This window comes from Heteronotia binoei, chromosome 1 (assembly GCF_032191835.1).
Source record: "Heteronotia binoei isolate CCM8104 ecotype False Entrance Well chromosome 1, APGP_CSIRO_Hbin_v1, whole genome shotgun sequence".
In the NCBI taxonomy this organism is placed as follows: Eukaryota; Metazoa; Chordata; class Lepidosauria; order Squamata; family Gekkonidae; genus Heteronotia; species Heteronotia binoei.
Genome location: NC_083223.1, coordinates 246,932,535 through 246,957,816, shown reverse-complemented (window position 1 = coordinate 246,957,816; position 25,282 = coordinate 246,932,535). Strand labels below are relative to the sequence as shown.

The following is a 25,282-nucleotide window of genomic DNA, read 5'->3' as shown; positions in this document are numbered from 1 at the left end:
ACTTCTTCATGTATTGATTTGCACAGAACATTCTGTGCATTTCCTCCCCCTTCCAACCCACCCTCATCTTTTTTAGGCCACATCAGTTTTTCATTTTAGAAAGCTACATAAAACAAAAGCAAGCCATCTAGAATGTGCAACAAAAGCAAGAAGTTAGGCACCATTGGCAAGGCACCATGATATGGTACTGGCACACTCACTCCTGTGAAACAAAGCCACCAGCACCATACAAGCAAGCAATAATCTGTTACAAACATTTTTCAAGTCACACTCAGGTTCCTAGAACTCTTATACCTGCTGATCTGGCAGGTCTATAATTTCCTGAAGTCCTGGAGGCAGCAGCAATTAGCTGCTTTTCCTTACTTGTGCAAAAAACTTTCTCACTTCTCCCAGTGGTGTGAAACTATGCTAAGGTAGACTAGGTGGCTCCCAGTGCTGTGCTCTGATTGAAGGAGGATGGTATAAACGGCAGAATCTGCAGAGTCAATTCCTTCAAACAGGAAGTACAGGTGTGCAACGAAGGCTAACAGCCCAATCTCCTGCTTCTTGGGGATTAGGGGGTTGGCCTTAAAGTGGCTCTCCTCCTTCCTTGATGGACGGGGACAAAGGGTGGCAATTGGGGGAGAGCTGTCCCGGAAGGGCAGTTCTCTCTCCGATGTTGTTTAACATCTACATACGCCCCCTTGCCCAGATTGCTCGGAGGTTTGGGCTTGGGTGTCACCAATATGCAGATGACACCCAGCTCTATCTACTAATGGACGGCCGACCTGACTGCGTCCCAGAAAACCTGGACTTAGCATTGCAGGCCGTGGCAGGTTGGCTCAGGCTGAGTGGGCTGAAGTTGAACCCAATGAAGACAGAGGTCCTTTGCTTGGGCCACGGTGCCCTGGGAGGGGAAATCCCCCTGCCGATCCTTGACGGTGTGCCGCTGAAAGCGGCCCATAGGGTCAAGAGCTTGGGGGTTCTTCTAGAGCCTTCATTATCAATGGAGGCACAGATAGCAGCCACTGCCAAGTCCGCATTCTTTCACCTTCGACAGGCGAAGCAACTGGCCCCCTTCCTGGAGCGCCGGGACCTAGCAACGGTGATCCATGCTACGGTCACCTCGAGATTGGATTACTGCAACGCCCTCTACATGGGGCTGCCCTTGTGCCGAACTCGGTGGCTGCAGCTGGTGCAGAACGCGGCGGCTAGGCTGTTATTGGGACTCCCAAGATGGGAGCACATACAGCCGGGGCTGCGCGGACTGCACTGGCTGCCAGTAGTGTACCGAGTCCGTTAGAAGGTGCTCGTTATCACCTTTAAAGCCCTTTATGGCCGAGGACCTGCCTACCTGAGGGACCGTCTCTCCCCATATGAGCCCCAGAGAGCGCTGAGGTCAGCAGGGAAGAACCAGCTGAATATCCCTGGGCCAAGGGAGGCCAGATTGAAGACCACCCGGGATCGGGCCTTCTCAATTGCAGCTCCACTGCTATGGAATCAACTCCCGGAGGAGGTGCGGGCCCTGCGATGCTTAGATCAATTCCGCAGTGCCTGTAAGATCTACCTCTTCAAAATAGCCTTCACCTAATGCCGAGCTAAGAAAGTGTCGCTGGATATGTTTTTAGCCACAGAATGTATCAAAGATCTAAGTTATAGCACCATAATTAATTTTAATACAATTTGTAAATGGATTTATGTCGATTTTATAATTATAAGTGTAAGTACTATGTATAATTTTATAATTTTATTGTATTGTATTCATATGCTGTGAGCCGCCCTGAGCCTGCCCTTGTGGGGAGGGCGGGATACAAATAAAAAGTATTATTATTATTATTAGGACATGGTACAGGACAACATATACAATTCCCCCATCAAATGTTTCCACAAAGGTTTGCACTGAAACATCCCAGGGTCAATTTACTCCTGTTATGGTGCCAGCCACTACACACACACAACATGGTGCAGGGCTTAAGAGTACTGGGGTAGAATAGCCCTGACCTGGATAGTCCAGGCAAGCCTGATCAGAGCTCAGAAGCTAAGCAGGGTCAACTCTGGCCAGTACTCGGATGGAAGACCTCCTTGAAATACTTGAGGCAGGAGGCAGGGACAGGCTTCATTCAGCCATCTCTATGAATATCCTCCAGATTCCCAGTCGAAGTCAGTCACCAGAAGTTGTAATGACACACATACTTGTGCATGCACGCACGCGCATACACGCAAAATACAAAAACTACAAAAGAGAGAGTACTAGTGCAGAACGACCCTTGGCACTTACCGTGAGGGGTCCTTCTCCTAGGAGGAAAGGAGGACATCTTGGGTGCTTTCCCACCGTCCAATCAGGGAGGCAGGAATCAAAACTTCCTCTTCCTGTGGCTGTGGGGAACCACCCATCTTCAGTTCGGGTGACTCCGAGCAGCAGTATAACGTTAACTGTATCTATAAAAATAAAAACTTCTAACAAGTGAAACAACAACAACTATTAGTCTGTCGGTGCCCATAAAGGAGATGGGCGATCGACGAAGGTATAAACTTTATTGATAGGAAAAGTAGGGAACAGGCCCGAAGGCCATCAAATGTTGGTAGAGATGTAGTTAGGTACAGTGGAGAATTCAGCTGCCCGAGGTAGGGCGATAGATGGGAGGGCAAGATGTCCTCCTTTCCTCCTAGGAGAAGGACCCCTCACGGTAAGTGCCAAGGGTCGTTCTCCCTAGGAGGCGGAGGACATCTTGGGTGCTCCTAGAGCAGTAGGTTACTTAGGGAGGGATCGCCCTACTCAGGCAGTACATGCTGTAAGATTCGTCTACCGAAGGCCGCATCCGCCGACGCGTAAGAGTTCAGCTTGTAGTGTTGAACGAAGGTGGAGATTGACGACCACGTAGCTGCCTTACACACTTCCTCGACTGAGGCGTTCCTGCTGAAGGCTGCGTTGGCGGCTGCGCTTCTGGTCGAGTGTGCTGTGATCCCAGGCGGAACCTCGAGGTGCAAGGCCTTGTAGGCCTCCACTATGCACTGCTTAATGGCATGACTAATGGCCGACTTGGACATCTTTTGCCCCAATCTGGGTGCAGAGATATTGATGAACATAGAGTCTGACTTACGTAGTGACTCTGTTCTAATCAGGTAGACTTTGATCGCCCTGCGCACGTCCAGGGTGTGCCAGGTTCGTTCCTTGGGGTGTCTGGGATCCGGACAAAAGGATGGTAGGTTGATCTCTTGATTTTGGTGGAATCTGGATGACACCTTTGGTTGGAAGGTAGGATCCGGGTAGAGTACGACTTTGTCCTTGTGGAACACGTATAGCTCCTTCCTAGCAGATAGAGCTCCTAACTCGGAGACCCTTCTGGCCGATGTTATTGCCACCAGGAAAATCGTCTTCATGCGAAGCATCTTTAAGGGCACTTGCATGAGCGGTTCGAAGGGTGGACCTGTTAGGGCGGTCAGCACTGGGTTCAGCCTCCAGGTCGGGAACCGATGGGTCTGCGGTGGGGAGCTTAAGGAAGCCCCTCTAAGGAACCGTCGGATGTGAGGGTGAGACGACAGGGATACACCATCCACCTGCTGAAGTACTGATGACAGTGCCGCGATCTGGCATTTGAGGGTGGCTGGCTTCAGGCCGGACTGTAGCCCATCCTGAAGGAATTGTAGCACCCTGGGAACAGTAGGGTGTAATGGATCCACACTCTTTCTCCGGCACCACCTGTGGAAGGCTTTCCAAGACATGTTGTAGATCCGCGTCGTGGATTCCTTTCTGGATGCTAAGATGGTATTCGTCACTTCGCTGGTGTACCCTAGGTCTAGTAGCGATCTCCTCTCAACCTCCTCGCGGTCAATCTCAGCCATTCTGGGCGGGGGTGCCACACTGGTCCCTGTAGCAGCATGTCCGGCCCGGTTGGTAGGTGGAGGGGTTTCTCCGCTGACATCTGCTGGATTGAAGAGAACCAGGGACGCCGAGGCCACCAGGGCGCAACTAAGATGACTTCTGCCCCCAGCGACCTGATCCTTCTGAGAACTTTTGGGATGACCGGGATTGGCGGGAAGGCATACAGGAGACCTTGAGGCCACGGGGATGTTAGGGCGTCTGTGGCCTCCGCCTGACTGTGAAAGTACCTTGTGAAGAACCGGGGCAGCTGGTGATTCTGCGGAGATGCGAAGAGGTCCAGGGTTGGCGGGCCGAAGTGATCCACTATCTGTAGGAATATAGTCCTGTTGAGAGACCACTCCCCTGCCTGGATGCTCTCTCGACTGAGCCAGTCCGCCTGCACGTTGTGCGCCCCCTTGATGTGTTCTGCTCTTATTGACTTCAGATGAAGTTCTGCCCAGCCGAACAGTTTTCCGGCCTCCCTGTAGAGGGAGCTGGACCTGGACCCCCCTTGATTGTTTAAGTAGGCCTTCGCTGCTATGTTGTCCGTTCGCACTAGGACGTGTTGGCCTGAGACCTGGTCCTGGAAGTGTAGGAGGGCTAGGCGAACTGCCCGAAGCTCTAGTAGGTTGATTGGGAGGTTCGATTCCCTGGTCGACCACTGGCCCTGTGTTGGGATCTCGTTGAGGGTTGCCCCCCAACCGGAGAGTCCCACCTGGAGACAGGCAACCTTACAAAAAACAAAGTAGTATGCACATCTTCCATCCAGGTATTTCTCTGGCTGGGAAGAGGCTGTCTCTGTGAGAGACTGCAATATTAAAAAAGTTTGGTAATGAACAACTTTTGAAATTATATCTTTTTAGACCCAAAATCAGAAGATGAGAATTCAAAATAGCACAAAAAATACCTCAACTGTATTTCCACACTATTTCCACCCTCCCCCCCCTCCAGATGTGAAAGGAGGGGAAGGTTTGAACAGACAAACCAAAATTCTTTCCCTCTTGGATTAGGTGAATGCTTACCTTAACAAAGGCTAAAAACAGACACAATGGATTTGGCCAGTACTCTTATCTGACCCTGATAAGTTTTTACAAAGGAAAGGTGGAGGAGGAGAATAATGAGCTTTCTGCCTGGGTGGGACTCAAAATTGTAACTCTTTCCAGTTTCTTTAACTCAAGCTGAATTTGGCTGAGTTTAATTCAAGAGGGTCTGCATGAGATTTGCCAATCAGTACTACATTAGTTGTTGCTGCTCCTGCAGCTGGAGGTTCTACTTTCTGTACTTTCAGATTTAAATGACAAACTTGCCCATTTGAGGTTAGCTGTCTTGTGTTACTGTGACCTTTGAGAAGGAGAGGCAACACCTCTTATATTACAAACACTGAATTTGATCTTTTCTGAGGCTCTGCAAGAAAACTTTCCTAGCCAGCCATCCACTGGAAGATATTGGGATAAGTTCTGTACAAGAATGGTGGCAAACCAAAAACTGTGGTTCCTCTTGCCACTGGCTAGTTATAGGTCTATAAGAAAATGAGGCTTTCTCTCAAAGACACTGAGTTGCTTGTACCTTAAGGAGACCTGAGATAAACAAAAATTTAATTTCTCAGGGCAATGCATTTAAAATTCTATTCCTTTGCCTTAGTTGCTTATCAAATCTTTACTGCTACAGATTTCCATTGAGCAAGAGGGAGAACAATTAGCATTTCTTCCTGATGGCAGGAGTGCTGAGCATTTGCATATTTTAGCCAGTTCTATTTGGGCTAATCTGCAGGCACTCTGTACAAGCTCAGAGGCTATACCATTTAAATTTCATAGAACTGAGGAAATAAATATTTCCTGACTTTATAAGCAAGAGAGAGAAAGATGAACTTGGGAGTTTCACAGATTTTCATTCAGCCAATTTGAAAGTTAAAACTGGTCAGTTTCTTACATTTTGCTATAAATGCTTTGAATGAATAAAAACTAGTTCAATCTCTCTTTCTCAGGTACTTGATGCTGGCATCTTTAAAGGGTTAACCTAAATATATTACATCAAGCTCCCATTACCCTGCAGAGAAAACTAACTCTGCAGGCTGGAACCCTTGCTGGGATTCCAGGAGATCTCCAGGCCTCACCTGGAGAAATGGCCTGGTCTAATTGTAGTCCAAGTCATTGCTTGTATGTTTTCTTATTTAGTCAAGGGAAAAGGCGCCCTTGTTACCTTTAAACCTAATAAAGCCAGATCTCTCTGTTTTAAGAGACATTCAAGTCTAGATGTTAGATTTTCCTTTGGGTAGGGGGGGGAGGTTCAGAGACAAAGGAACCTTGCCTGCCCATGCGGGACTACCATTCCCTGAGGTTCCACAGAATTCTGGCTTTCAAATTCCCCAAATGGGATGAGCTAAAGACAGAAAATTTCTGGCGTAAAGGGCTGAGGCTTGCTCATGTAGCAGTGTCTGGAGCAAGTCCTTGCTAAAGGAATACCTTGTGCCATAAGTGGGGAACTCTGCATCTTCTGCTAGTAGACCCTGGGACTGTAGATCTGCCACAGGTGCATCAACCAGGGGAACCTGCAGTAAGTTATTAGCAAAGGCAGGTAGCTCATATAGCTTCTTAAAAGAGTTGGGAACCTGCCTGCTGGTACTTGGTTTTGCCCCTTCGGCTCTTAGCTGGCGCTCGAAGAACTCTGGAAAGGGGAAGATCCTGTCAGAGGGTCGGTGCCTGGGGAAGAACTCTGAGTTCCCCTTGGGTATGTTCCTGGGGCTAGTCAGGGGGTTGACAACCTCCTGGTCCTCTGGCGACCCTTGGAGGTCCAGAGCAGCCAGCACTTTGGGTAAGAGGGATTGGAACTCCTCTGCCCTGAAGAAGCGTGAGGAGGGTTCTGGTACAGTCGTACCCTCTATCTCCTCATCCGATATGAGTTCGCCCTCCTCCCTTTCCCCCTGTTCTGACTCATCTGAGTGATCCCAGTACTGGGATCTCTCGCCCTCCAGGGAGTCACCGGCTATGGAGTCTCTGGTGACCCTGTAATGGGAGCCCCGTTCCCTAGACCTTTTGGGTGAGGGGGACCCGGGAGGAGAGGGTGGGCTAGAGGGCCTTGGCCTCTTGAGGGTGGCTGCCTCAACTGCAGCTCCTACAGTCTGCCTGATTGATTCTAGGAAATCAGAAAAACAGAGAAGGTCCCATCATGGGTACATTACCCAAGCCCGTCTGGGGCTGGAGGGTCTGCGTGGCCTCCTGCTGCGGCTGCACCTAGAAGGTGTCGAAATCTCCCGCCTGGAGGTTGGCATGGGGGGTTCCCCGCCCCTGGAGGCTGCTCAGTTGCTGGTCCCCGTCCTTCCGTGCGCGTTTGCGCTTTTCAAAATGGCCCTCGTGGCCAGGGCGGCGCTCTGAGGAGGAAGTCTCCTCTGCTGCCGAGGACGACCAGCGCCGCTTCCGCTCCGCTCGCTCCTCTTCGGATCTTCTCCCTGTTCTGCCCCTACAGGGCACGTTGCCGGCAGCCGCGGCAAGCCCCGTGGTCATGCCGGCTCCGGGAAGCGGCCTCTCGGTCCCGCGCGATGCGCAGGCAGCCGAGTCCTCGTTGGGGCAAGCGTCCTTTGCCCTGCGCGCCATCTGTTCCGCGCCGCGGCTTGAGTGCAGCCCGAGCCGCCGGCGCGCCGCTTCTCTTCGGGGGGGGGGATTCGAGAATCCCCAGGAGCAGAGAAGCCAAGAAGCAAAGAAGCAAGGAAGAAGTATTGGCAGGTGAATAAGGATTCAAAGAAGCAGCAGAGAAAGCTTGGTAAGATGAATAGAAGGAAGGAGGAAGAAAGATCTTTTTTTTTTTTTTTTTTGAAAGGAAAGGCACTTAAAGGGATAGGACCTATCCTAAGCACATGCTCTCCCTGTCGAGGCAGGAAAGGAACTGAAGATGGGTGGTTCCCCACAGCCACAGGAAGAGGAAGTTTTGATTCCTGCCTCCCTGATTGGACGGTGGGAAAGCACCCAAGATGTCCTCCGCCTCCTAGGGAGAACTGAGGAGACCTAGTTTCAGATCTAAGCTGTGAAGCTCACTGTATGAGCTTGAGCCAGTTATACACTCAGCCTAACCTACTTCCCAGGGTTGCTGTGAGAATAAAATGAAAGGACTGCAGAATCATATATCCCAATTTCAGCTTGTTTGAGGAAGGGTGGGAGAAATATGTGATATTGAGATCATGGATAGGTTTTTCTAAGTTACAAATTAACCAGTGAATCTTTCAAAAGGCTAGTCAGTTTCACGCCCATTGACTTTGTTCCAAGTCTATAAATTAGTTTCAGAGAAAGCAAGAGGATATACTCTGTTTCAAGTGTGTCAAAAAAATACCCAGGTATCTTGAAATGGGAAGCAAGCATTTGCCTGGAATGAGGCAATATGGAGGGGCTTTGACCAGAGGTCATCTACCAACGTCTTAATGTCACAGCTACTATTCCCTTCACCTCTCACCTCCACCTTGCTGTCTGTACAAAGAGAAGGCACACACCCCTCCTTAGAAGCCAGATTTGACTTGAGGCCAGTTTCCAACTCCCCATTCCCCCACACTGGAAAGAGCACTATTGCTATATTCTGCATATATATACATTATTGCTATAATCTGCTTGCAAACCACTAGCAATCAGCAGTAATTGGTTTTCATTATTGGTCCTGTCCATTGTATTGAGATCATGAAGTCTCCTGGTATCTCTCACTTCCATTAAGCACACGACACCACACTGAACAAAGTCTGAGTCCAATGGCACCTACATGGCCAACAAAGTTTTATTCATGATATAAGTTTTTGTGTGCAAGCACACTCCATCAGATATAGGTGTGAAACAGAATTTCCTCAACCCTTTACTTTTTTTGGGGGGGGGGGGTGAAGGTCCATTTAGAGTCATAATTGGATGCCCCACTCTATGACCTACACAAGCACACTCTCTGTAGCCAAGGCATATATCAGTGCACACACACAGCAGTAATCAGAGTAAAAGATGATAAGCAGTCCAGAAAACAAATCCTTTGAGAAGAACTGGTCATATTTGGTCTTAAATTATGATGAAAGACAGATATGTCATGTTACCACTTCAAGAGCTTAAAATGCTCTCCAAGAAAGCAAAGAGAGGGGAGTAGTTTTACAAACAGTAGTTTTAAATTGCAGTGAGAGATTGGGCTGAACATTAATTTTGCTAGCCTTGCTGCAAAACTCCTTTTCACTTCTGTTGCAATAGACCAAACACGGCTACATCTGGAATGCAATGGAAATAGCAGGAATGATCTTGAGGATATTTCTCAATACAGGATATCCTGTTTCTGGTCAGCAAATTGGACTAGACAACCCTCAGCAACCAAGACCCTGTCTCCCCAACATAACACAGACTTCTTGTAAGCTCTTCTAATAACACAGCTGATGTCTGCTGCAACAGAACACGATCATTTTGTGACCTGGGGGCAAGGCATGCTACCAGTACAGTAACACACATCTTCCTCAACTAGGAACATGGCCAGTCTATTCACATTCTCCATACATCTGACATTAAACAGAAGCTAAACCTAGGCAAGTTACTGGATGAACAGCAACAGGCTCAGATCTGGCTCAGTGAGGAATGTTAGTGGCAAAAAGGCAACTGGTACAATGCTACTTAAGAAGTCCCATTGCACAGAAGATCATCATGAAGGGTAGATTCCCATATTCAGTCTTAACCAGAGATGTGATAGGTGGGAGGCGGGGAGAGAATGGAAAATTTAATTAAACACACACATGCACATGTACACACGCAATTAGAGATGTGAGGGCCTGGGAGAACAATCCCCCTGAAGTCTTTTTTTCAATTTTTCTAATGGAAAAATTGAAAAAATTAGGGAATTACTGAAACTCCTATGATCTTCTCTAAGAATAAGTAAAATACTCTTTAAAGGCAAGGTTTTTCACAATGTACAGTATGGGAAAAGTCTCAGTACTTTTCTCAATTTTTCCATTGGAAGAACTGAAAATTTTGGGGAACACCTAAAATTTTGGGGAACACTAAAAAAAATCCTACAAAATATTTTCTGGGGTTTTTTTTAAACTATGAAAGCCTTATTTTACAAACCCTTTACTCACTCAAAATGTACAGCATGAAAGGGCCTTCTTGGTTATGGCACCAAAACTTTGCAACCACCTCACCAGGGAGATTTGTCTGTCTCTCTCTCTTGGTGTGTTTTGCCAGCAGATGAAAACTTTTTATTTCATCTGACATACCTCCAAAAGCAATTTGCCTTTCTTTTAGTGTTATTTATATGTTTTAAATTGAATTATTTTACAATTTTAACTGCATTTTAATTGCTTGAATGTTATGTTATTTGTGTTTGTCAACTTGTGGAACCTGACAGGGTGGAAAGGCAGCATAAAATAGTTGCTATAAAATAAATAAATTTTAATGTAAGATGATCAACAACATTATACACAATGTTATTTTTCATGTATCCTGTAGACATATTTTCAAGATATATGTTACTATTTAAACTATTAAAGAGTGGAGTGTCCAGTGATAGAGTTTATCGCTACAGAGTAATATTGAAATAAGTTAGCAGATTTGCCTACTGTGAATGTGTTTCACATTACTGTAGTTTTGCTTATAGTGAACCATAAGCACTCCACTTATAAATTTCATAAGTATGCCAACTAGTACAATTTTATATGCTAACTAGGTAATGTGAGGCATTTTAAATTGTTAAATCAGTAAAATAAGATTAGGTTTGATATAAATGCAAATATTGCATATATTTCAGTTCCCCTCCCCTTTCTATTTCCTCATTAAAACAAGGCCTTGCCCAACCATAGATTCTTTTTTTTTAAACTGTAAAATATGCTTTTATTGTATAACACATATATACAAACAAAAAAGAAAATATATACTGTCAACAGTCATTACAGTCAAGATCTTTCACCCATCCCCCTGAGCTGGAGGGGTAAATATACAATACCATTTCAGATTTCTCATGTTGATTCCCATACTATTAATCCATGAATACAGTGGATCCCAAATCTTTTGACGATCCTGAAGGTTACCCCCCCCCCTTATAGATTCAAAATTCCCAGAAAAATTACATCTCTAAACCTGTCCACTGCACAATAACTGAAAAACATGAATGTTGATTGGTACGAATTTTCTTGGAAACAGAAAATTGTATGGGCCTTTTTACATAACAGCCCCGTGGCACAGAGTTTTAAAGCTACAGTACTGCAGTCCTAAGCTCTGCTCACGACCGGAGTTTGATCCCCGGAGGAAGCTGGGTTTTCAGGTAGCCAGCTCAAGGTTGACTCAGCCTTCCATCCTTCCGAGGTCGGTAAAATGAGTAGTCAGCTTGCTGAGGGGAAAACTGTAGATGACTGGGGAAGGCAATGGCAAACCGCCCCATAAAAAGTCTGCCGTGAAAACGTTACAAAAGCAATGTCACCCTAGAGTTGAAAACAACTGATGCTTGCACAATACTATTTTGCCCATGGAGCACTGGAGAGGGGGAAAGCAGAGAATAATCTCATATTGACCAGCATGTAATAACTGCTGTGTGAATTGGCTCAGTGAATGCTGTAATCACACCTTCCTCTTTCCCTGAAGAATACAGTAGTAAAAGCAGAGCCAGGCAAAGCACATCATTCCCACTGGGAAACAAGGTGGTGCCAAAAGCAAGACAAGAAGGGGAGATAGATTCTAGGTGGGCTTGACCCAGATTAGTGTCCCTCTGACTCATCCAATTAGCCAAAAGCTGTTCAAGGGCTTTAATTAGAATCAGGGTCACGAGGGAAGGAGAAGCAGCCAGGTAATTAGAGACTGTCTGTGCAGGTGCACGTCTGAGCTCCCCTGGCCCCTTAATTTATTTCATAAATACTATTTGCATATAACTTCAGAGCCTCCTCCTTTACCTTGACCAGAAGGCAATGCAAAGAAGAGAGCTGCAGCTCTGAAGTACTTAACCAGCCATTGATTCTCATAGGTGATGCCATTCCCAAGCAGGCAGCAGCCATATTAATTTTTAAGAGCCATCAAGTGACTATCTGTTTCAGCGGAAAGATTTAAGGATATGGAAATGGGAGTGCTCACTAACCACAGGTGAAAAATTAGCTTGGTAGTTTCTAGTGCCCGCTTCACCTTGAAAACAGCTGGGGAAATAAAATTAAGCAAGCTGAAACATACTGATTCAAACCAGAACTTTTGAGGCTGGGGAAAGGCAGGCTGTAAATATTTTAATTTAAAAAAATAAAATAAAAACACACTTCCATTTTGGACTGCAAAAATTCCTTCTGATGCCTTTATTTAAGGAAGAAGATTATACCATCTCTATCCATCAGTACCCCAAATTCTCAGGTAGCTAGAAAGCCAGTTTGAAAGGATACCAAATGCCTCTTCAACATTACATCAACTACCTCATCAAGATAGCTTCAACTCAATGATTTAGAATAGAGGGCAAGCTTCTGGTTGCTAAATTAATTTGACATCCATATGGCCTTTATGTAGCAGCACAAAACTACCAATAGGTTAAGTCTGTTTAGTGTTGGGTTATAACCCAGGAGACTCATGTTCAAATGTCTACTCTGCCATAGAAGTCCACTGGGTGACCTTGGGTCTGTCACTCTCCCCCAGCCTAACCAAACTCACAGGTTTGTTGTTGCAAAGGTAAAATAAATAAGGGGAGAACAATGTTGTAAGCAAGAGCAAGTAGGGGTATAAGTAAACTACAACAGCAACAAAGACATACACACAAAGTCACGCAAGTATTATAACCTGGGGTTTCAGGCTATCATATTGGCTTCTTTATCTCTCTTAAGCTGATACTGTCAGATCTGTCAAGAATCTGTCCTGGTTGAGAGGACTAAACTAGTACGCATTTGCAAGACCTGTCTGGATGAAGAAGCTTGCTCAGTAATGGTACAGCTAACTCCAGCTGGGTTCTTAGGAGTCCCAGTGTAGGGAGGCAGGGTGGCCACTATCCAGAGGGACTTCATCTCACTCATCAGTTGCCCTCTCAAGTAAGCTGCTTTTGTAGAACATATATATTTATCTTGTGTTAAGTATTAGGGACAGATTTAAAATTCTAAGTGTGTACCACCCAATCTGTTACCTTCCTTAGCTCACAGACATGAACCTGGATTATATAAAAACAAAGGACCAGAGGCAGATATTTCTGTGCCTTTCCTTTCAGCAAGCCCCTAAATTCTTCAAGTCAATGCTCATAAACAAAATAAGCCTCATAAACAAAAACCATAAGGCATGGGCCAAGGCTCCATCAAGGAAAGGAAATACACTGACTTCACCCCCAACTCTTCTTTTCACTGAGTTTTCAGTTGGTGATTTTGACTGATCCTGCCCATGCCTCATGTTAGTTTATCCACAAGAATCCCTTGACAACCACCACCAATTGCTTTTTCTGAGGAAAAGATTCATTTGAATCATCTGGAACTTCAATGACTTCATGGTCTTGAAAGCAACACTAGCCCTCCCCTTTCATTTGTTGCGGCTCCAGACTTCATGGCCACCACCATGGCAAACATGGGACAGCAGTGCAGTGCATTGTAGGCTCTATAAATTATGCAGACTGCACTTATTATTTGGAATTCCATTCTGGTCACGTTGTCTGAGAGAGGGGGAACCTTCACCACCTCCCTTTATCATGGATAGGTTACGTGGTGTGGATGGTTATCACACAGCTTACTAACTTTGGAAAGGTGGGGGATAGATTAGAAGGGTCTGCCCCGAAAACTGTTTATGACCATCTAGCAAGATCTCCCAATTTACTAAAGGGAAGATGGAAAATTTGGGGGAATATTGGGAAAACACCCTAAACTCTCCCTCAGGTTTTACTTACTAAAAAATGTGTAGTGTGAACTCTTTATTTGACAGTCTGCAGCAACAGAAATAATTTCTGTGCATATACATAGATATACAACAGATACACAACATATACTGTGCATATACACAAGATATACAACACAGGATGTGTTTATAGTTAAAATGTGACTAATTTTGACCACAATTAATATGCTAGAAAGTATATGATAGCACACTATTGAAGAATTTGGTGTTATAAAATCTAACCTGACAGCCAAATATTCTGCTAATCCTGTTATTCAAATAATCCACTTTTACTTAATACTAAACCTGTATTTCCTCTTAGATTCTTTTTACTATTTGCTATATGACTGCTGAGTGTAGATAAGACACATATGCCAAGTTTGTTTTAAGATACAGTAATTTGCAGCTGTTTCTAGAACTGACTATATTCAAAATTTCACTTGTAGAAAATGAAGGCATTTATATTTTTTAATTTCATAATCAATGAAAAATTATAAATGGTGTATTTTCTGTTGCAGCAGTAAACTGTAGGTTTGCTAAATTCTGTACATAGGACAATTTTTCCTCAAAATTTCCGGGCCTTTCAAATTCCTGGAAATTTTGCCACTCTAATCTGCACTGAAAAGATAACATGATTGTCTCAAAGGCCTAAAATACTAAGGAGCAGCTCCACCAAACATAGATTAAAGCCCAGACAAAGGCCTACTCCATAGCACTAAAACATCTTAACTTCTCTGCCAGCATTGCTTATGTAAATAGATCCAAGTGGGCAGCTGTGTTGGTCTGAAGTAGTAGAACAAAATAGGAGTCAATTGCACCTTTAAGACCAACTTGGTTTTATTCAGAACGTAAGCTTTCGTGTGCATGCATATTTCTTCAGACGAGGAATGAGGTACAGTAAGCAGAGCCACGTATAGCTGGTGGGGTTTGGAATGCAAAGTGATACAAAGTTTTTGTACCAGTTTGCATTCCAAACCCCACCAGCCATATGTGGCTCTGCTTATTGTACCTCATTCCTCGTCTGAAGAAGTATGCATGCACACGAAAGCTTACGTTCTGAATAAAACTAAGTTGGTCTTAAAGGTGCAATCAACTCCTATTTGTTCTATTGTTTATGCAAGTAGCTGCCCAGCTGAACTACTTTGGGTAGCTAGGAGCCTGGGAAACCATGGGTACCCCACTGAGCTGTGACATGTTTACAAGTCACTCTGTTCCCAAGGATTCCTTGCCTGCCATCAATCACTGAGGCATAAATGGGCTTTATTTCATCAGAAGACACAAAGTGCTTAGAAAAGTTATTCCTGGAGATACCTAGCCACAGTAAGTAGTTAGGGATAGTCAGTTTGGTGAAGGCATTGTTCCAAGGAGAGTTACCTGTCAGAAGCCTTGATAGAAGTAAATGCTAGAATTTCCTGAAAGAGGCACCAATACATTCTACCACTATAACTATTTTTAGACCAACTCTTGTTCACCAGTTTCATAAATGGCTGGTCTACCCCAGGCATTCTCGGTGGTGATGGTACAAAATGCTGTCAAGTCGTAGCCAACTTAAGGCCACCTCTCATGCGGTTTTCAAAGCAAAAGACATTCAGAGGTGGTTTGCCATTACCTGCCTATGCATTGTGACCCTGGGCCTGCACTTCCTTGGTGGTCTTTCATCTAAATATGAATCAGGGCTTCCAAATCTGACAAGATCAGGCTACTCTATACCCATTTCAACCCATTTTCAGAACAGGTTTGGAGAAAGAAATCATTTGTACAAGTGGATGAGAACTGATCTTTCCCCTCTTAACAACTCCAAGAATAAAAACTACAGCACTGTTGTAAGCATAGATGGTCAACTATGGTATCAGGAGGGGGTGGGAGTGGCAATGCATTTGTAGTGGAGAACTACACAGGCATGTAATTACCAATACAAATGCATGTAATACTCTTGATGGTCTGTATAGCAAAGAGCCTCTGATAAGGGAATTACAGAAGAGGCTGACAGTACAGAAGTGACTGGCACAGATTTGCTAGGTATATTCCATGAAGGTGCACTCTTGTGCAATTTTCTCCTAAATACCATGCACATGAGCAAGTCCACATGAACCTAAGCCTTTCCATCTTCATGTAAACACCTGCCTAATCTCACTCTAGGCCTCTTCTCAGGTAGCTCTCTCACTCTAGGCACAAAATACCACGTTACAATATCTAAGCAAATGAAGACACAACCCTAAAAAGATAGACTCTGTACATACTCAAAAGCACTTTGTCTCTCACTCTAGGCACAAAATACCAAGTTACAATATCTAAGCAAATGAAGACACAACCCTAAAAAGATAGACTCTGTACATACTCAAAAGCACTTTGTCTTTAGGTCTTTTTTAGAAAGGTTCCTGGGAATAAGGAATTCTGCCAATGCTCAGAGAGCTCAAGACTTAAGGACTATAATTTGTTTTTAAAGATATCAAAGTACTAAGGATTTATTTTCAGGAGCAGAGAACATCACAAAAATCAAGTGTGGAGTTCTTATAATTCCAGGATTTGAGGGTGGGTGGGCAGAAGATAGCTCTGGTCTTCAAGGAGACAGTTTTGTAATTAGCAGTTCTGGATTTTGTTAGTGTTCTAACAAATTTATGATTTAGGTGCGTGACCATACTTGGGGCACTTGACTAATCAAGAGACCAAGACTTTTTGACTAACCAAACACCTCCAGCACAGCTTGAAACTACAACACAGTTCAAACAAAATCGATGGTGCGGTCTCATTTGGAGTACTGTGTGCAGTTCTGGTTGCCGCACCTCAAAAAGGATATTATAGCATTGGAGAAAGTCCAGAAAAGGGCAACTAGAATGATTGAAGGGCTGGAACACTTTCCCTATGAAGAAAGGTTGAAACGCTTGGGACTCTTTAGCTTGGAGAAACGTCAACTGCGGGGTGACATGATAGAGGTTTACAAGATAATGCATGGGATGGAGAAAGTAGAGAAAGAAGTACTTTTCTTCCTTGCTCACAATACAAGAACTCGTGGGCATTCGATGAAATTGCTGAGCAGACAGGTTAAAACGGATAAAAGGAAGTACTTCTTCACCCGAAGGGTGATTAACATGTGGAATTCACTGCCACAGGAGGTGGTGGCGGCCACAAGCATGGCCACCTTCAAGAGGGGATTGGATAAAAATATGGAGCAGAGGTCCATCAGTGGCTATTAGCCACAGTGTGTGTGTGTGTGTGTGTGTATTTATATTTATTTATTTAGCCACTGTGTGACACAGAGTGTTGGACTGGATGGGCCATTGGCCTGATCTAACATGGCTTCTCTTATGTTCTTATGTTAAACAGAAGCTTCACTCCATGAATGGGAGGTAGGCCAGCAAAGGACTTTACCTGCTTTGAACAGTTTCAGAAGCCCTTGAAAAAACAGCCAATTGCACCATAACTCTCTGCAGTTGAAGGGTGCCTAGGTCATCTCATTCTTAAAGATACTTGGTGACACAACCATCACCAATTTCTTTTTATTAACACTGACTGGACTTTTCACACAGCACCACCAAGCTAAGTTTGTGACAACTGTTAAAAGAATCAGCCACAAAGTCAACTTTAATACCAGCTTAGAGCCATACAGACTGAGACCTATATATCACTGCAAGGGTCTTACTACATGCACCCCTGGATGGATTAAGATCAGTAGAGAAGGCTTTGGCTCGAGAGAGAAGTTTTCAAATGAAAGAAATGCTTCTGATTTCATATCAGACAAATGATCTCTAGACAGTAATATATCTAGCAAACTGATTATCAACAAAGTGACTAGAGACTCCTGGATTCCTGAAAGGCATCAAGTTTTACATCCAGTAATGCCCAGGTAGGCAAGGATGCAGCAAGAAGAGTACAGCAAGCTGAGACATTCCCAGCTCTGGCCAAGTCTTTCTAATGACAAACCATCTACCATTAAACCCAGATTTGACAGGCACTAGGGAACTTTCTGGGACAAGTCTAACATGTACTAATGAGATACATTTCACTTGAACCAAAAAGCAACCAGGCAGCTGGTGTTTAGCATCAAAAAGCTTTTAAACTAACTCCTGCAGGGAAGCCAATAGGAGCACAGCAAGCAGCCTATGGTTTGGGATAATTCATCCAGAAGGGGAAAATCTTGGTGATAGCAGGCTAGAGCAACAGTATGAGAGTAGGGTTGTAAGGGACAGCTGGGTGAGGAAATGGAGGCCATGACCCTTAAACAGGGGAGGAAACACGGGTACCTATGTGTTGTTTCTAGAAGCTTCTGAGTCAAGATACGGGAGCTAGAATGCTTGATGCAATATATTTCATTTAAAACGTTTTTACTGCTGCTTTTCCACCCACTTCAGGGCCCCCCAGGTGGTGACAGTCAAATATTAAAACATTTTTTTAAATGCATATACACACATGCAAAGCACAATTCAGCAAGACACAAAGCCCAAATGAAGGGACATACGGAAGAAGGTTCAAGGAGGGGAAGTCTGTTGAAGCCACGTGTATTGCATATTTGCCCATCTCCCTTTTTTTCCCCCCCCCAAGGTGAAGAGAAACATGGGGTTGGTAGAGTTTCAGCAGAAGAAATCATGTTGTATTAGAAGCATTAACCTCTCTCTCCTCTCACAAGACACGCTTCTGAAATTTAGCTCTGAGAAATGATGCTCTGAAGGTCCATGAATGGATCTCTCAACATCTCATTTGATATGATCATCACCAGGGCTTTTTTTGAGCAGGAACACAGCTCTGGCTGGCTTGGTATCAAGGGGTGTGGCCTATTACACAAGTGAGTTCCTGATGGTCTTTTTGTATCAAAAAAGCCCTGAGCAAAACAATGGTGACATCAGGGGGTGTGGCCTAATACGCAAATGAGTTCCTGCTGGGTATACGGATTTGTCGCAAGGTGTTGGTTAGGGGAGGGACGGTGGCTCAGTGGTAGAGCATCTGCTTGGGAAGCAGAAGGTCCCAGGTTCAATCCCTGGCATCTCCAAAAAAGGGTCCAGGCAAATAGGTGTGAAAACCCTCAGCTTGAGACCCTGGAGAGCCGCTGCCAGTCTGAGAAGACAATACTGACTTTGATGGACCAAAGGTCTGATTCAGTATAAGGCAGCTTCATATGTTCATATGTTCCTAGGGGAACAACAAGGAAACAGAAAAGTCTGCTTGAAGAAGACAGTGATAAAGGGAAATAAACAAATCACCCTCAGGAGGTAATTCCATAATTTCTGTGCCAGAACTGAGAAGGCCCATTCACAGGTTACCACACCTCTAGATGGTGAGCACCCAAAGCAGGGCCTCCAATGAATACATCGTAGTTGGCAGGGCTTTTTTTGTATCAAGAACCCCTTTGCATATCAGGGCACACACACTCAATGTAATCCTCCTGGAGTTTAAAGTAGGCCCTGCAAGCTCTTGGGAGGATTGGCTACATCAAGGTGGCATGGCCTAATATGCAAAGGAGTTTCTGCTACAAAAAAAAAGCCCTGGTGGTTGGGTAGGCTCATGGAATGGGGAATATCAATGGTACAGTTATTCTTTGATATAAATTCTATAGAGAGGACAGGGAAGGATGTGTTTGGGGGAGTGTTGCTTTCTTTATCAAAGATTGTATAGAGTCAAACAAACTAGAACACATTAGTATAAATTTCTCCATTGAATTGTTATGGATTGAGACACAGAGAGTTAAAAGTCAGTTAAAAGTCAGGGTGCACTACTCCTCCCCCTCCAAATATCATTAGATAGAACTCAAAGTGTAGAGGGATATAATGGGGGGTGAATAAGGTAGAAAATATTGTAATGCTAGATGACCAACAACCCTCACATTGACCGGGCAGATACGGAAACACAAGTTCTAGACATATAAAATGACCATGCACTGAAGCAGTTGGTCACAAAGCTGACTAGAGACAAATGGATTCTGGACTTGGATCTGAGCAGGGCTCAAGACCTGGAATGAGATGTAAATGTTGCTGTACCAAAGGTGGACAGTAACCATAACACTATTAAGGAACTTTACAAGAATGAGAGGACTAGTGAGAAGCAAGTTAAAGGGAAAATTAAGAGAGTCAAATCCCTTTCATGCCTGAAAATGAAAACAGTGCTAATTAAGGCACACATAGAATGCATACCTCTAGTCAGGAAAGGTATCACAAAGTCCAGAAGGATGCCTGCATGGTTAATGACACAAGTCAAGGACCATTAAAGGCAAAGAGACTTCATTGTTTAAAAAAAATGGAGGGTTTTCCCAAATAAGGTGAACAGAAAAGACGACATATTCTAGCAATATAAATGCAAGTTGATAAGGCAAGCAAAAAGAGAATATGAGAGCAGATTGCAAAAAAACATTAAGACAACCAATAAGGAATTCCTCAAATATACTAGAAGCAGGAAAGTGGCTAGGGAAGCAATTGGGCCTTTGGATGACCAGGAATGAAGGGACTGCTTGAGGAAGATGGTGAGAAGGCAGAGAAACTGAATGAATTCTTAGTGACTGTTTTCAGGAAAGGTGTCTGAAGAATTGTGTCAAATTGAGGTGACGAGATAAGGTAACAAGATGTTGTTTTAACTGTTCTTAGCCATCCTGAGCCCATCAGGGGAGGGCGGAATATAAATTTGATAAAACAAAATGTAAAAAATAAAATAAAGCTTTAGGACTGCTAGGCCAACTGAAAACTACAAGGTCTCCAGGCTTACACCCAAGGGTCCTTAAAGAAAAGAAAGGTAACTAGAAAAGTACAAAAGTCACACTGATTTTTAAAGTGGTCCAGGATAAGAGGATGAGTCCACCTATGGATTACAAATTGGTTCAATACCTGAAGATATAGTAAAAGAATAAATGAAGAGTCCTAACAATGAAGAGAAGTGAGCAACAGGGTAACCAAAAGGATAAGTATTAGGATAAATGCTATTTAATTTATTCACAAATGATTTTGGCCATCTTCTGGGCATGGAGTCAGGTCACTGGGGATGTGTGTGTGTGTGTGGGGGGGGAGATATTTGTGAATTTCCTGCACTGTGCAGGGGACTGGACTAGATGACCCTGGAAGTCCCTTCCAACTCTATGATATTATTATTTGGAATTACTATTATTTGGAATTAAGGGTGAGCAGTGTAGCGGGCCAGGTTTGTGGATGATACCAAATTATTCAGGACGGTGAAAACAAAGGTGGATTATGAAGAGCTTCAGGAGAAGCTCTGCTCAGTCACGGCACCAAAGCTTTGGAACTCTCTCCCGAGGGAGAGCCATCTGTCCCCTTCTGTTGACATCTTCTGCCAGAGGTTGAAGATTTCTTTTGGCATTCCCTCAATTATCCCTTCCTAAGCGATGTTTTTATGTTTTGTATGTATTTTAAATTTCAACTCTCTTTAGTTTTAATGATGTATGCTTTTACATTATAAAACCATTATAATGAAAGAAAAAACATAATCCTCCCTTCTATGAAATTGTGGGCTGCCTTGGTGGCCCTTGAACATAAGAACATAAGAGAAGCCATGTTGGATCAGGCCAATGGCCCATCCAGCCCAACACTCTGTGTCACACGGTGGCCAATATATGTGTGTGTGTGCATATATATACACACACACACATATATATATATACATACATACACATACTGTGGCTGATAGCCACTGATGGACCTCTGCTCCATATTTTTATCTTGTAATGGGAGCGCATAGAAAGTCCCCTTACTCAGGCTCCATCCACCTTGGAAACCTAGCCCCGTTCACACAAAGGATTAAGTATTTGATGTCAAAATTTAGTAAAAACGTATTTAAAGAGCCAGCATGGTGTGTTAGATCTGCGAGACCCAGGCTTGAATTCACATTCTGTCGTGGAATCTTGCTGGGTGACCTCTGGCCAGACATGCACACTCTGCCTCAGCTACCTCATAGGGTTGCTGTGAAGATAAAATGGAGAAGGGAACTATGTCAGCTGCTTGGGGTCCCCTCATTGGACAGAAAGTCAGGGTATCAATGAAGTAGATAAATAAATCAAGCAACATTGGGAGCTGTGTGTCTGCCCTGTTGTGGAGGGTTCAACATGAAGATAATTCCGATCTTGCAGGGTTCTTGTAAAAATGACAGCTGTAGTGCAGCATAGACATTTTTCTAAAACGATATAAAAGGATCAGAGAATTGAAAGGATTAGTCATAAAGGTTTTCAGTTTTCTGAAGTCATTAAGTTCTTCAGCCATAAAGTTCTTCAGTTTTCTATTGAGTTGGAGACCTACTTAGAAACTCCACATCATCTGAACAGCACCCACAGAGTCAACTGGATTCAAAGACAACTTATTTTAAAAAATGAACATATGAACATATGAACATATGAAGCTGCCTTATACTGAATCAGACCTTTGGTCCATCAAAGTCAGTATTGTCTTCTCAGACTGGCAGCAGCTCTCCAGGGTCTCAAGCTGAGGTTTTTCACACCTATTTGCCTGGACCCTTTTTTGGAGATGCCAGGGATTGAACCTGGGACCTTCTGTTTCCCAAGCAGATGCTCTACCACTGAGCCACCGTCCCTCCCCTAAAGGCTCTGTTAAAGGAGGAGGCAGCAGAGGCAAGACAAATGCTGAACATTTGCACTGACTGATGTTGTCTTCCTCTTCAAAAGGGCAGGAAAGAAAAGAAGGCCTGAATCTTCACAGCTTAGGAAACAAGGATACCTAGACCCTCAGGTCTCCCTTTCTGGCAGCACTTTCTAGGCCTCCCCCTCAAACCTCGTACATAACAGCAACGTGCCTAATGCAAATATCAGAATGTCCTCTTGTCTAATTCGGAGACATTCTAAACCAAACAGCACAAGTAACAAAAATCACTGCTCTTCCTACACCCCATCCCCATAACTGTGCTGTCTGCTTTTGGGTAAGCCTTAGAGATACTACTGAAGGAAAAGATAAAAGGAGAACCCCAAAGTGCAATGCAACAGTATTGGAAAGATAACATTGTGAGTCCAGCAATATTTCTCAAGGTGCTGAAAGAGAACAGTCTCTAAAAGGCGATTGTATCATCCTCAGGAGGGCACATTGTCAGTGTACAGGCCCGTATGCCCTTGGCAGATTCTGGGAGGTCAAAGGCTTTGTGCCACTCATCCTTTTCTGGGTCATACTTCTGAACTGTTTTCACCATACGGTTGTTGTTCCATGAAGATCCTCCAACCACATAGATTTTATTTTCAAACACAGCCACCCCAGCATCAATTCGACTATGGAGCAAAGCCGCAATTGATGTCCACTGGTCTAGGCTTGGTGAGTAATATTCACAGCTTAGAATATCAAAATGTCTTTTTCCTCTCAAATGGCCTCCACCAATGACATACAGTTTGTCACCAACAGCACACATGCAGTGAAAGCCTCTGACTGTACTCATTGGAGCCTTTTGAGTCCAACTATCTGTATCAGGGTTGAAGCACATGAGTTCCTTATGGAAAGTACCATTGGTAACGCCTCCCGAAATATATATCAGGTCCTTATAGACAGTCCCTGCATGGCCATAGAGGGGCTCATTCATTTTGGCCACGTAACTCCATTTGTTCATCCTTGGATTGTAGCATTCCACTGTGGCTAATTCACTAAGTGCATTCTGGCCACCAACTGCATACAGACGCCCTTTAAGGGCACTTAGGTGCAAGTAGGTTCGCTTTTCATTTAAAGAAGCCACTTGCATCCACTTAAAATGGCGAGGATCAAACCTAAATACTGTGTCAACCACTATATTCCTGTCTGCATAATAATTGCTCTCACCGCCAGCAATGTAAATAAAATTCTCAATCACAGCAATGCCATGTTGACATCGGGGCGCCTCCATGGGCTCCAGAGACCACCACTCATGCTCTCTTGTGTCAAACATCAACACCTCTTTATTGACCATCAGCTCCAGCTTCTGCCACCACTCTCCGCCCAGTGTGACCAGGTAAGTGCTGTCCGAGCGGATGGCTGTCCTTGTCGACTGCAGAAGGGGCTTCATGTAGGGCATCATGTGGTAGTTGCTGGCTTCCAGAAGCAAGTTCAAGCATGCATTGTCAGTCCTCATGAAATCCACCATCTGCACGTGGTTGAGGAGATTCTCTGGGGTCATCAGAGGGAACCGGATGTGCTTCATGAGCTTTGCTGCATGTTCCATCCGTGGCTCCTCGGCGCGCAGCCAGCGACAAGCAGCCTGGAAGAGTTCCAGTTCCGTGCAGTGCTTCAGGCTATTGCTCGACAAGACCAAGGCTAGTTGCTCAAAGGGAAGTTGCACAAACTTGCCGGTCCTTAACAATGCAGGAAAGTTCTTGAGGATGTAATTATCCACATACTGATCCACTTCAGTGAGGTTGTACATTTTGGCAAGCTGTCCCACTTCAGCATAGTTTTCAAAGGAAACCCCGGACATAAGAAACAGACTGCAGACATCCAACACTGGCAAGATTTGTAAAAAACTGGCAGCTTCTAAAGTGTCCAGAAAGTTGTCCATATTGAGAGAAAGCTTAGCAGTATAAATAAAATCTATGATCTTCTTTAAACCTTTCTTGTTCACCCCATGGAGCTTAATACATGTTAAGTCCTGTTCTTTCATCCCACTTGTGAACATGGCTTTGAAGTAATCACTAGCCGATGCCATCATTGCCCTGTGAACAGGAAAAGTTTCCTCTCCATCACCCGGAACCAGAGTCACATCGCAAAGCAGGCCTTCTGCTCGAAGTTGGTCAAAACCCTGGAGTACTCCTAAACAATGAGTACTGCTGATGAAAAATCTTGTGGTCCCTGCCTTGGAAGAGTGCAGATGGGCAAATGCACTCTTTTCGCTGTTTGCAAGACATACTTTCACACAAGGGTCCTCCTCTTCAACCAGGGATGAATTAACTGTCCACATCATCTCCCTTACCTTGCTATGTCTCTGTTGCTGCTGACACACCTGCATGCACTGCCCCACAGCCCACTAGCAAGGTGGTGTGTCAAGGCTGCAGAGGACCTGTCTTTTTCTGCAGCCGAATCGAAGACCTCTACTAGTTGCCCCCCACCCCCAGGACAGTGACCTGCAACTGGGAAATGATACTCCTTGTGACATGTTAATGACATATCACCACTTTTAACAATGGTGGTTTACTGCTATTGGGAGCTACTTTTGAACCCAAGAACTTCTTTCATTTCCTTGGACTGTATCACAGAGTAAAAAGGTCAGTCCAAACTGAGAGCAAGGAAAGAAGAACTTGCCTTTGGGACCACCTCTTTCAGTATGCCTCCAGAAGAGCATTATGCTCTAGAAAAAAGAACCTCCTGTTGGTCCCAGGCCCAAGAGAAATCCAGCTGTCCTCAACCAGGGCCAGGGCTTTCTTGGCCCTGGCCCCTACCTGATAGAACTCTCTGCTGGAGAACATCCATGCCCTATGGGATCTTTTACCTTTGTGCAGAGCATGTAAGGCAGAGGTGTTCTGCCAGGCATTCGGTTGACATGGAATACAGACAAGAATACTTTCCTTCATTTTCAGTCACATCACCCTGTTCACTTAAGGAATAACTTAATGTTCAGCCAGTTTCTTAGAATCAGATGGAACTCTACTCTTGAGAAAGACTACAGGGCAGACAGTGACACTTTATGTCAACAATTCCAGCAAAGGGGCTATCCCAACCATATTGTTTTCTCCACAAAACAGATCAGAGCG

At 44.4% G+C, this 25,282-nt stretch overlaps 2 protein-coding genes across 2 annotated transcripts in view; both read right to left on the bottom strand.

The window, feature by feature from the left end:
* Positions 1-25,282, bottom strand: part of ASXL2 (ASXL transcriptional regulator 2) — a 120,303-nt gene that overhangs the window by 75,361 nt on the left and 19,660 nt on the right. The gene's annotated exons all lie outside the window — the stretch shown is intronic.
* Positions 22,630-24,495, bottom strand: LOC132587662 (kelch-like protein 13). The gene has a single exon (XM_060259982.1). It carries the CDS (start codon positions 24,493-24,495, stop codon positions 22,630-22,632), a length of 1,866 nt encoding a protein of 621 aa, XP_060115965.1.

Coding starts and splice junctions, on each gene's coding strand:
- LOC132587662 (XM_060259982.1), bottom strand. CDS start 24,495: ATGATGTGGACAGTTAATTCATCCCTGGTTGAAGAGGAGGACCCTTGT.